At 39.3% G+C, this 12,165-nt stretch overlaps 1 protein-coding gene across 1 annotated transcript in view; it reads right to left on the bottom strand.

Moving 5' to 3' along the window:
* The window catches only part of SLC9A9 (solute carrier family 9 member A9), a 547,504-nt gene that overhangs the window by 492,098 nt on the left and 43,241 nt on the right, over nt 1-12,165 (bottom strand). Inside the window, exons 3-4 of the mRNA XM_007446943.1 lie at nt 11,831-11,908; nt 9,601-9,677 (exon numbers count right to left, since the gene is read on the bottom strand). Of these exons, the coding sequence (XP_007447005.1) occupies nt 9,601-9,677; nt 11,831-11,908 (155 nt within the window). The remainder of the gene's footprint in view (nt 1-9,600; nt 9,678-11,830; nt 11,909-12,165) is intronic.

The raw sequence follows: 12,165 nt of genomic DNA, 5'->3' as shown, positions 1-12,165 counted from the left end.
CTCTTTCCCCATGCCTTGAATCTTGGCTGCTCTTGTGATAATTTGACCAATACAATGCAGTGAAAGTGATATTGCAAGACTTCTGGGACTGAGCCTTAGGAGTTTTGCACTTCGGCTCTCATCATCTTGGAATGCTGCCCTGAGACTACCATGGAAAAAAGCCAGGGCTAGCCTACTGTGGGGTGAGAGGTTACATGGAACAGAACTGAGTCCCCAGACCAACCAGCTAATAATCAGAATCAGCCACCAGACATTTGAGTGAGCCCATGTTAGACCACCCAATCCCTGTCAAGCCCCAGATGACTGCGGTCACATGAGTGACGTCAGATGAGAACCACAGAACTGCTCATCTGAGTCCAACCTAAACTGATGAGCCACAGAATTGTGAACTAATAAAATAGCTGTTTTAAGCCACTACGTTTGGGGAGTGGTTTGTTACACAGCAACAGATAACTGATATATTTTCCTTATTATTTTTTACCTTTTATCTGCAAAGGGTTGTGGTGTGTGTGTGTGCGTGTAGAAGCGGAGCCACATTTAAATCTTCTCCATCAGATTTTGGTCAAATTGAGAAAAATGTTTGACTTTGTGTCCAAGGGTAATGAAGAATGAAGATAAACTAGGTAATTCCAAGACTTGAACATTTCATTTAAAAGGAATCCCATAGTTAGAATCTTTAGAATACATTATTTAATAATAAGACTTATCAGGTAAATTCTTTTTCAGAATAGATTGTTTCAATTATTTTTATACCTTTTTTATTATTATATATTTCTCTTTTTCCATGTCGACAATCTCACATATTTTGTTCCTTCTACATGATTTTCAGCATTTCTCTTCCTAATTTGGAGTTAGATTTTATTTGCTTTCTTTTTTGAATCTTTCAGAATTTGCTTACTTTTCTCTGTCCTGTGCTGTCATTCTATTCCTGACATCTTCAAGGCTGTGATAGAAGGAGTAACGTGGTAACTAATGCATAGATCCATATGGCGCTCTGACAGCTTCACCTCCTTTACCTCCAAACCACATCTCTGACGTTCTCCACAGTCCCTCACTCCCTCCCTTTTGTTTCTTTTCCTCATAAACTTCACTCTCCTCTTTGCTGCCAGAAATACAGCCCGTGCCTGCTGTGATATGGATATGAGAAACCACACTGCTAAGCAGCTCGGGCTGTACTTGACAGATTAGAGATTATTTTTTTCTCATTTGGCTGTGTCAGGGCAGCAGCACATTTATTTTTCTCTTTGACACCAGTGACAGCTATTACTGTGCCAGCTCCGTATCTAGAGAGTAAATGAATGCACTGAGGAGGCATGGGGCCTTCTAGGCTGACTCAACACAGCCTCCCGAGCTCTGCTGTGTTGCAGCCTACTGAAAATGGAGTCTCAGAGAGCAGCAGCCCAGACAGAGTCTCAGGGGACAGTGAGAAAAACACGGTTGGGATGGAGGGGAGGACAGTGGGGAGAAAGAAGAGAGAAGGTGAAGACAGATAAGGGAAGAGAGAGGAAAAACAGAGGGCTTTGTGGTTGATAAGAATTAACCAGGGGATACTGGCAAATACACTCTTGGCACCTTTGCATCTCTGCTACTGCCTGCCAACCAGAGTTGCTCTTATTAAAACACACACAAAGAGAAACAATTGAAGAGTCTGAGTTTCCCAGAAATGGAAGTAAGCAACGTAATCAAGCTGCTTATATTTATTAATCTATTAAATAGCTCCTTCAACGTGTTTCTTTCCATTCCATTCTTTTCCCTGTTTCCCAGAAATTACCACTTGGCTGAATTTTGTGTTCTTAATTCCCTTATTTACTACACATATGCATATATGCATTCTCACCTATATGCATGTATGCTTATGCAACATTGTTTAATCTTGGTCATTTATGAACATTATAAAAAAGGCCTTACGGGACTTGATTTACTGATCTTACCTTATGCTTCCAAGATTCACCTCTATTGTCATTAGCAATTTTATTTCATTGCTTTTCACTGCTGTATAATATTAAATACATTTATTTCTCTTTTCTCCTTTTAATGAAATATGAGTTGTTTACCAGTTTTTGCTATCGTATAATATATATATTAATAATATATAACTATATATGATAATATATATATTATTATATAAAATTGCTACAAATATTTTTATGCATGGTGCACATGTACAAGGGGGTCCCTAAGGAAAACACTCAGAAATAGAGTTATAAGTTATACAAATATGTACAAAGTATATACAAATGTATTTATAAATGTTAAAATTATAAACCCATAAATATATGCATTGGAATAAATTTATATTCAAGAGCAAAGAAATAATAATAGACAAGGTACTCATGAAGAAGAGTTTCTTTTTAAGATATGAAGACTTATTATGAAGCCATCATAATTAGGACAGTGTGGTACTTGTGCAGGGATAGATTAGAGACCAATAAGATAGAATTAATGGTCTAGAAACAGAAACCACAACACATAGTACAGGAGGAACTGTAGATACTGGGGAAAAGTGGGACTAGACAAAAAATGATGTTAGAATAATTGGCTGTCCCTCTGAGAAAGAAAAATTTAATTGGATGCCTACTTCATATTATACACAAAAATCGATTCCGGAAAATGGACTTACTGCAAAAGGCAAAACTTTAAAACACTTTAGAAGAAAATGTCTTTCTGATTCTGGGGTAAGGAAGGATTTTTTAAATAAAATACAAAAACGTTAACCATAGAAGAAAAAATTATAAATTTAACTACATTAAATTTAAGAAATTCTGTTCATTAAGAGACATCATGGAAAAGTAAAAGCACAAGACACAAACTGGGAGAAAATATCTGTGGCATATGTAACTGAATACAGACTACCATGCAGGACATACAAAGAAATCAGGCGAATTAATGAAAATATGGTAAAACAACTCATTAGAAAAATGGACAAAAAGTTTGGTGAGGTATCATATGAAAATATAGTCAACTTCATTAACCATCAGAGAAATACAAATAAAGACCACAGTATAATTTCACTTCACACCTATTAGGTTGCCAAAAATTAAGAGGAAAAATTGGTACAAGTGCTTTGGGAATGATTTTGCATTATTTTGTAAAAATGAGTAGTATTTTGCAGACCCTACCACCTGGCACTTCCACTCTTAGGCATGGATACAGAATGGCCACCAAGTCTGGGACCACGGACAAATACGTAATAGCTAGTTTATTGTTATTACATTATAGTACATGATAAGAAAATAGCATGCATATTTCCAGACTTTATGGCCACACTGAATGCAGTCTAGAGAATTCTCCAGTTCTAATATGGAGATATGTGAAATCCTTCCTTGTTCTTTATCAACTTCAATCTCTTAGCAAAGATGATGAAACAGTGAAATCTATGCAGACTCTCTCCCATGAAAAATTTATGGACGATTTAAGGGGGTTGAATGCCCCACCCTGAAGTCCTTTTATGAACCATTTAAGGGTCTGTGTTTCCTGGATTAAGAACTGGATTAGGAATTAAGAACTGCTCTAAGTCATTCTCTTCCCAGTGTTAGAGCTTAAGGCACTGAGGTATCACTCAGCCTCCATCTATGAACTAAACCTCTTCAGGTTTTGGATCTAGACATTTGTTCCTTCTTCCAGGCTTAGGAGTCAGCCTTTTGAGACTACTGAACCTCAGCATACAGTATCTCATTTAAGGACAGAGCAACAGCGATTCCAGAACCAGCGCCATGGGCACTTAGACCTACGGGTCCCCAGCTCAGCAGGCATGATGACACAAGAGGGCAGTGTCAAGTATGCTTCTGTGGTATATTAAGGAGCCCAGCAGGAAAATCAACATTCCTGAGGAATGCTGATATGAATAATATAAACAACCTCACATTTCTTAATCCAAGTTTTCCAGAGTGAGTTATGCAGAGTCCAGCAAATCTAAGCAAGTAAAATGGATTCATACCATCCCTCCAACTACCTCCAGTAAGAAAAGACAGGTTCCATTTCTACTTTGCAATTATGCTCACAGCTCTTTTTTTTTTTTTTTTTTTTTTTTTTTTTTGCGGTCCACGGGCCTTTCACTGTTGTGGCCTCTCCCGTTGCGGAGCACAGACTCTGGACGCGCAGGCTCAGGGGCCACGGCTTACGGGCTCAGCCGCTCCGCGGCATGTGGGATCTTCCCGGACCGGGGCACGAACCCGTGTCCCCTGCATCGGCAGGCGGACTCTCAACCACTGTGCCACCAGGGAAGCCCCACAGCTCATTCTTAAGCATTCAGATTTTTCATAATTGCTAGCCATAATGATAAATACAAGAATCTGAAATTATTGAGGACTTGGTTTGTCTGGCATATATAGTTATTAATTGCAAAACACTACAGGAAATGTAATGCATCATCTTAGGAGGAGGAAGAGGACAAGGAGATTCTAAGTGTGTCTGTTCTAAAGTCAGACTGGCTATGCCATTTAATACCATTTACTTACTGTGTAACCTTGAGCAAGTCTCAACCTCAGCATCCTTGTATGTGAAATAAGGATAATAACAGTACCTGTCTCATAGGGGTATTATGAGAATAAAATGAGATAGAAGCATAGGTCAGTGTGCGGCACATGGGATGCGATTTAAAAAGTGAGCTAGTTTTAACATTAACACCCCATTCTTCATCATTTAGATCCATGTCTCCTTTCTTTCTTTCTTTCTAACTAAATTATTATTTATTTATTTATTTTTGGCTGTGTTGGGTCTTCGTTGTTGTGCATGGGCTTTCTCTAGCTGCGGAGAGCGGGGGCTACTCTTCGTTGCGGTGTGCGGGCTTCTCATTGCGGTGGCTTCTCTTGTTGTAAGCATGGGCTCTAGGCGCGCGGGCTTCAGTAGTTGTGGCACGCCATGGGCTCAGCAGTTGTGGCTCACGGGCTCTAGAGTGGAGGCTCAGTAGTTGTGGCTCATGGGCTTAGTTGCTCTGCAGCATGTGGGATCTTCCCAGACCAGGGCTCGAACCCGTGTCCCCTGCATTGGCAGGTGGATTCTTAACCACTGCGCCACCAGGGAAGTCTTCCATGTCCCTTTTTTCCAAATATTTTTGAAACTGTGGCACTTGATTTAATTCCTCATTAACAGAGAAGCTAAAAGGGTATCATTTTCATTGCTCTTGAAAAAGAAGCACTTCATGGGTACAAATGAGTTCTTAGAACAAAAATGTATGTGCTGACAGTAAGCACTAGGTATGTTGTCATTGTGATGACACACCTGTGTGGCCATAGAGTGGAAACATGGAGTCAAAGATAAAGGAATAGTCCCCAAAGATGAAGGAGATGAATAGCAAAATAATTCAAACACATGGGTTTTATTTAAAAACAGATATGTATTTAAAATATTTCTTAAGTGATAAAATGGGGGAGAAAACTAGAAAAGATGGTTTGATCCTTTAAGAACAATCCATCCTATAAAAAAATGGTTAAAGGTTTCTTTGACTTTATTGCCAGGAGGATACTGTTAAAATTTCCCATGTAATATGAAAGATGACTTACATCTAATTTTTGAAACAAAATGAAGTTAATAAAGGTTAAGAACTCTTTCATTTAAATGGACCCAATGATCTAAATTACTAAAGCCTCTGAATCCAGCTCTAAAACCAACCTGTAGTTTGATTACAGTGTTTACCTACAGAAGACCATGACCCACTAGCTGAGTTTTCATTCATATTCCAAAATCACTCTTTGTGACCTTCACATTCTCATAAACTTCTGATCCTGGGGCTTCCCTGGTGGTGCAGTGGTTAAGAATCCACCTGCCAATGCAGGGGACACGGGTTTGAGCCCTGGTCCAGGAAGATCCCACATGCCATGGAGCAACTAAGCCCATGAGCTACAGCTACTGAGCCTGCGCTCTGGAGCCCACGAGCCACAACTACTGAGCCCGTGTGCCACAACTACTGAATCCCATGTGCCTAGAGCCCATGCTCTGCAACAAGAGAAGCCACCACAATGAGAAGCCCGTGCACCGCAACAAAGAGTAGCCCCCGCTCGCTGCAACTGGAGAAAGCCCTCATGCAGCAATGAAGACCCAGCGCAGCCAAAAATAAATAAATAAAATAAACAAATTAAAAAAATAAAAATATAAATTTCTGATCCTGGGCTTCATGGCCATCTGTCAGTTGACTCTCCAGTATTTTAGTTCCCACATTCTCTTACATTGCTCAGTGAGACTTACTCTCTAACTTGGAAACTTGCACAATATTCCCCATACCCACCAGGACTAATGCACTTGAGAGTATGGAAAATCCAGCTACCTCATCCCTCTTCACTAAATGACTACCCAGAATCTGCCTCCTTTATAAAATTATTCTCAGAGTCTAATCTAACTGACTGCCCTGAATCCCTCCTCTTGCCCATTTTATAAACAGAACTGAATAAACTCAGGCCTCCCCCTTCTTCCCCTTAAAAATGTGGATTTCTTTTAGATAGCATTCCCTAATAAAAATCTCTCATGTCTGTGAGAACTTTTAAGGGGATAAATGAAGAAACAAGGGGCATGTTAGTAAATATTGACTGATTTATGCCATTTTCTCTTTAGTTTAATATTCTAAATGCTATTTTTTAGTGATACCAGTACATAGAAGTAAAGCACATTTTTTGGCATTAAGAATTTGACTCTGGAGCCAAATTCCTTGGTTACTAATACCAGCCCTATTACTTACACTGTGTTATTCTCTCTGAACCTCAGCTGTCTCAACTGTTAAGTGAGGATAATAACATTATCTACTTAATAGGATTATTTGGAGGATTAAATGAAATAATCCATGTAAAGTACTTTTTAAAAGGGCATGGTACATATTAAGCACTGAATAAATGTTTGTTGCGTTGTTCTTACCACCATTAATTTATCAGAAGATATAACTGGTCATTTTCTAAGACTTAAGTGTAAGTTTGAGTGACTCACAACAGGAATCACCAAATTATGAACGTGTCTGTTCGGTCTGAATTTAAGTGTGTGCCTTTCTTTCAAAATTTCTGATTGTATCTGGAGAACAGCATAAAAATAAATGATTGTTTCTCATTGTACAGTACCCCAAACAACTGAACCTACCAATACTCTTCCTCTATTTCTGCCCATAATGTAAGTGTGGAGTCGCCCATCATTTCCTAGGGGTTGAATCCAATGGACCTATGCCTATCCCACTTGACCTCTCCTGTGTTAAACACTGTCCACCCTCCATCTACCTTTTCCTTTAACTTCCAGATACATTCCCTGCTGGTTTGCTTCCTGTTTCTTGGGCCCAGTACTTAGTCCTTCGTGGGCACCTCTTCCTTTCTTCAAATAGTGCTGTTGCATAAGTACCTTCCTTCCTCACTCCACATACTCTCATTCTCTCAAGATTTCCACAAGTTGATAGCTCCATATCCACCTTTATTGCCACTGCCTGAGACTAGGCCCTCATCACTTCCAACCTAGCCTGGAAATTGCCTCTAAAATAGCCCCCTTGCTGCCTTTTTCCCACTTCACATGGCCACCAGAATGTCCTTCCTAAAGTATAAATCTGACCTTGTCACGCTCAAGCTAAAGCTCTTCAACGGTTTCCCTTACCTTGCTGGATAAGATCCTAAAATTTTTAAACTATCTAACCCTTCTGCACTTTAACCTAATGACCCACATTAGGAAGGCACCCTACAAGTTTCTGTTGTTCAAACAAGGAACATGGTTCTAAAAGTTTTGCCAGGGCTGTACTTTTTATTCAAATCACTTTTCATTACAAATTATTGATCACAGCCTTAAAAATCAATTAGAAGAGTTTCTCAACTCCAGTAAATACATATCACTAGATCTCTTGAATTGAAATTTTTAAGAACAAGTCAATTATATACAATGCGCAAATGCAAGCATACACACACACTGACACACACTACACATTATTGTGCTTTAAAAATAGATGTATAGATTTTTAATAATAGTAAAGCGTATTATATAAATGCATACACTTATGTGTACTTAAAATCAGTTATGCAAAGGAAACAGAGCAATAATGAAACTGATTATGCCATAATTTGACAGCACTGTCCACAAGTTTAGAATTTGCATCTATTGTAAATCTCAGGTTTCCATATTATAGAACTGCGAAAGATTCAATCTTGCTATAAACTGATAATCAATCATTTGTAGAGTCCACACATCTCAGAGTCTTGTGTCAATGTATAGGAATAATATTAGGTATGTGTAGAAATTCAAGATAAATTGCTAAATGAAGAGGGGGGTGATGGAAAGACCTACTGGATCAAGAGAAGGAGTTCTGAATTTTGTCCTGACCAAGGTCCTACTTCTCATAGACGGTGAGACTGAAACAATTAATTAACCTTTCAAGATGTTACATTCCTCCATCTCCAGAAGGAGGGGTTTTAATTACACAGATCTCTGAGGCCCTTGCCAGCTTTGAAATTTGGATATTTAGCTATGGCATACCCACAGAACAGAGAAGCCCCCCCCTTGAACAAGCTTTGAGAAAGATCAAATCCACGGTGACTCTCAATCACAGAGAGTTGATAGATCTCTTAGTTGTCCAGATTTTATAAGGCTCCCCAGTCTACATCTCTGCAAGCCTCCACCTTCAGGTGCTAAAATCTTCAGCTTCCTCTCCGCCTTAACCATGCTGGACATTTTCATATAATGTAGCCTGAGTTGTTCTAGGCTTGAATCAATACAAATTTAACAGAGAATTCAAAATAACCCCCACCCCTGCTCCCCATTTTCAGGTCCAAGTAATGAGAGCTCCTTAGCCTTCCAGTGACACACACTAAATATTTCATAAGGAAAAGGCTGGATGAGTGACTAATGTGTGTTTTTAGCCTCAGTTTCTTGTGTTAGGGATATAACAGCTGTATGCAGTAAAATTCCAGGGCAGAACTGGCTGAATCGACAATTTAAGACATCCACGCCACTGTAGTCATAGCAGCTGTACATGTTTTCTGCAGTGGAGATTTAACGTATTGGGTAGGATTATGAGTGAATTGGATTGGCTTCACCATTTTGTACCACATTTTGTTTTATGGTGAGCTGCAAGCCAGAGTCTGTATAGTTAGACTTGGAGCTTAGCAGCATAACCAATAAAATATAATGAGAAAAAAACAAGTCTGCGTCCTACAGTGTATCCCAGCAGTAAACAACTCTGCTGATATTTAGAGATGTCTGTCTCAGACTGCTCTCTTGTAAACTTTCCCTTAGAAAGAAAACCCTTAACGTATAGTTACTATTTTACTCCTATCAACTATAGGTAAGGTTCTGCCAAGAAGAAGGAAAACGAATGCAATGTGTGTATCTGCGTCATTTAAGCCAAAAAAGGCAACGTGCTTCACATAACTCAAACCAAATTATCCACATTCCCTAAGTCAGAAGTTCAAAACTCACAGAGAAAATCCAACAGTCTAATTCTAGTTTGCTTTGATTTGAAGACTTGTGTTTGTCAGAAGACATGCAAGCCTTGGAATTGAGTCAGAAAAATGTGTAAAGAGGTGATATACTGAAAAAAATAGACAATTCACCCAGTCAGTGTGAGTCCAGGAAATGTGAGATTCCTCCCACATTTCGAGAGCACCGGCCCTACAGCCTTCTGGAACTTGAGCTCCGAATGTCACTTACCCTATGACGATACAGGAGATGGCAGTTCCCAAGAAGGCATATGTTAAAATAGATCCTAAGTTCTGAAAAAAGTGTCTCTGGGGAGAAAAAGATACATTTTATATAGTACATCAGCATTTTTCTTCTTAGTGTTAACAGGAAATAAAAATAAATGCAATAAATTGCCCCACCCTTCCCTCACTGTTTAGGCAAATTTTGTTTTTGGAGCATCAGTTCCTGGCCTTATTGTACAAATAAGGCTAAACTGATTTACACAGAAAAGGACAGAGGTTTCCAAAAAATAGGGGAAAAAAATACACTTGGAAGGTGACAGGGTAGAGATGAGAGAAACTACTGCCAGAACTGGCTGGACCTGAGAGAGAGGGAAGGGACTGGAGCAACGGCCATGCAGGATTCTGGGTTGATTAAAGGAAGACAGAGTTTTTCAGAAGTTTTGTTGTCACTGAAACCCCTTTAGCACTTTAAATACACTATTCTAAAAGACTTAAGTTGGGCTTCCCTGGTGGCGCAGTAGTTGAGAGTCCGCCTGCCGATGCAGGGGACACGGGGTCGTGCCCCGGTCCGACATGCCGTGGAGTGGCTGGGCCGCTGAGCCTGCGCGTCCGGAGCCTGTGCTCCGCAATGGGAGAGGCCACAACAGTGAGAGGCCCGCGTGCCACACACAAGAAAAAGATTTAAGTTGTCTTTTGACTTTTATTGGATCTCTGATTTACAGTTCTTCTGAATGTGATGAAACAAAACCTTATTCACCTACAACAGTTTATTCTAATGAATCACACAAAATGATACCTAGTCTTGGGGCTGGGGATGAGGAAGGATGACTGGAATAAGTCCAGCTTTCTGAACCTTTTCAAATGCTTGCTTGGGAAAACTCCCTTCCAGTTCTGTAAGTGGCATCTGAGTAGCCAGAACTGACAGAAAGAGGGATCCTGGAGTACACAAGGAAATCGGGTCTGTGCTGAAAAAAGCAAAGGCTGCTGGAGCCCACAGGCCAAAGGAGGAGAGCCCTAGGAATCTCTGGAGCGGGTGGTGGGCAGCAGAGAAGCAACTGCACTACCTCTGCATCTCAAAACTCGTTCAGGCCAGAGCCTCACTCTGCAGCACTTGGGATGCTAGCACCTAAACTTTTATGTGAATTACTAATTTACGAAATGTGAGCATTCAGGCTGCACCTAAGTAATGTTTTGCAAGTGCACAGAAACTGCAAAACCAGACTTTGCCTCCATGAGCATCAACAGCTGAGTATTAGCAAAACTATCTTAAGTTTTCACCCAGTGGGTGATGGGTAAACCCAATGTAATTAACAGCAAACTCTTTGGTTATAATCATCTAGAACAATATTGCCCAGCAGAAATATAATGTAAACCATATATGTCATTTAAAATTTTTCTAGTAGCCACATTAAAATAAGTTTTTAAAAAGTAAAATGAATGTTGATAATAAAATGCTTTATTTACCCCAATATATTCAAACATTATCATTTCTATATGAAATCAATATAAAACATTGAAATAATTTACATTATTTTTTGATACTGAGTCTGTAAAATCCAGCGCATATTGTACACTTAAAGCACGTCTTCAGGGGCTTCTCTGGTGGTGCAGAGGTTAAGAATCAGCTTGCCAATGCAGGGGACATGGGTTCGAGCCCTGGTCTGGGAAGATTCCACATGCCACAGAGCAACTAAGCCCGGGTGCCACAACTACTGAGTCCGAGCGCCACAACTACTGAAGCCCACGTGCCTAGGGCCCATGCTCCACAATAAGAGAGACCACCGCAATGAGAAGCCCATGCACCTCAATAAAGAGTAGCCCCTGCTCTGCGCAACTAGAGAAAGCCCGCGCACAGGAATGAAGACCCAACGCAGCCAAAAATAAATAAAATAAAATAAAATAAACTATGATAACTGTAGAAAAACGACTGATTAAAAAGCCTCAAATGTTAAAAAATAAATAAATAAATAAAAGTTAAAAAAACAGCAAAAAAGAACAAGCACACCATTCAGACTAGTCACATTTCAATGGCACGTGGCTAGCAGTTAGTATATTGGACACAGCAGGATTTAGAAGAATTCTAAGCATGTCAGATTTGAATCTGTATCACATATGATCTAAGGTAATGATATTCTTACCAAATAGGCAAACCCATAAAATAAAATAATTTTTTTCACTAGTGCTGGCAAAATTCTCTACTTAATGATAAAAGAAGAAAACAGTCACTGTATATTTACCTTCTTTAGGCTATATCCGGCATGAAATATAATTGGTGGCAGTAAAACATTGAAGAAGATTTCTGGATCAAATGTCATCTGCCAGAAAAGACAAAAGTATAGTTAAGAAGATGCTCCTTTGGGCTACTAAAAATAAGCTTAAAAAAATTGTTATAGTCACCCTTGCTAAGGTTGTCTGAGGCCTATTAACATGATATTCAATTAGCAAAGATGAAAATCAGAGAAAAGGCAAACTTAGAAATTCATAATTGAATACAACTATATTTTAATTGAATACAAGTATATTTTAAATGTAAAATTTTATTCTGTAGCTAATAAGAACATCAAAAAAACCT

Source organism: Lipotes vexillifer, unplaced genomic scaffold, assembly GCF_000442215.2.
Source record: "Lipotes vexillifer unplaced genomic scaffold, Lipotes_vexillifer_v1.1 scaffold40, whole genome shotgun sequence".
NCBI classification, from domain to species: Eukaryota; Metazoa; Chordata; class Mammalia; order Artiodactyla; family Lipotidae; genus Lipotes; species Lipotes vexillifer.
Note: the sequence above shows the minus strand (reverse complement) of the source record. Positions and strands in the feature narration are given on the sequence as shown.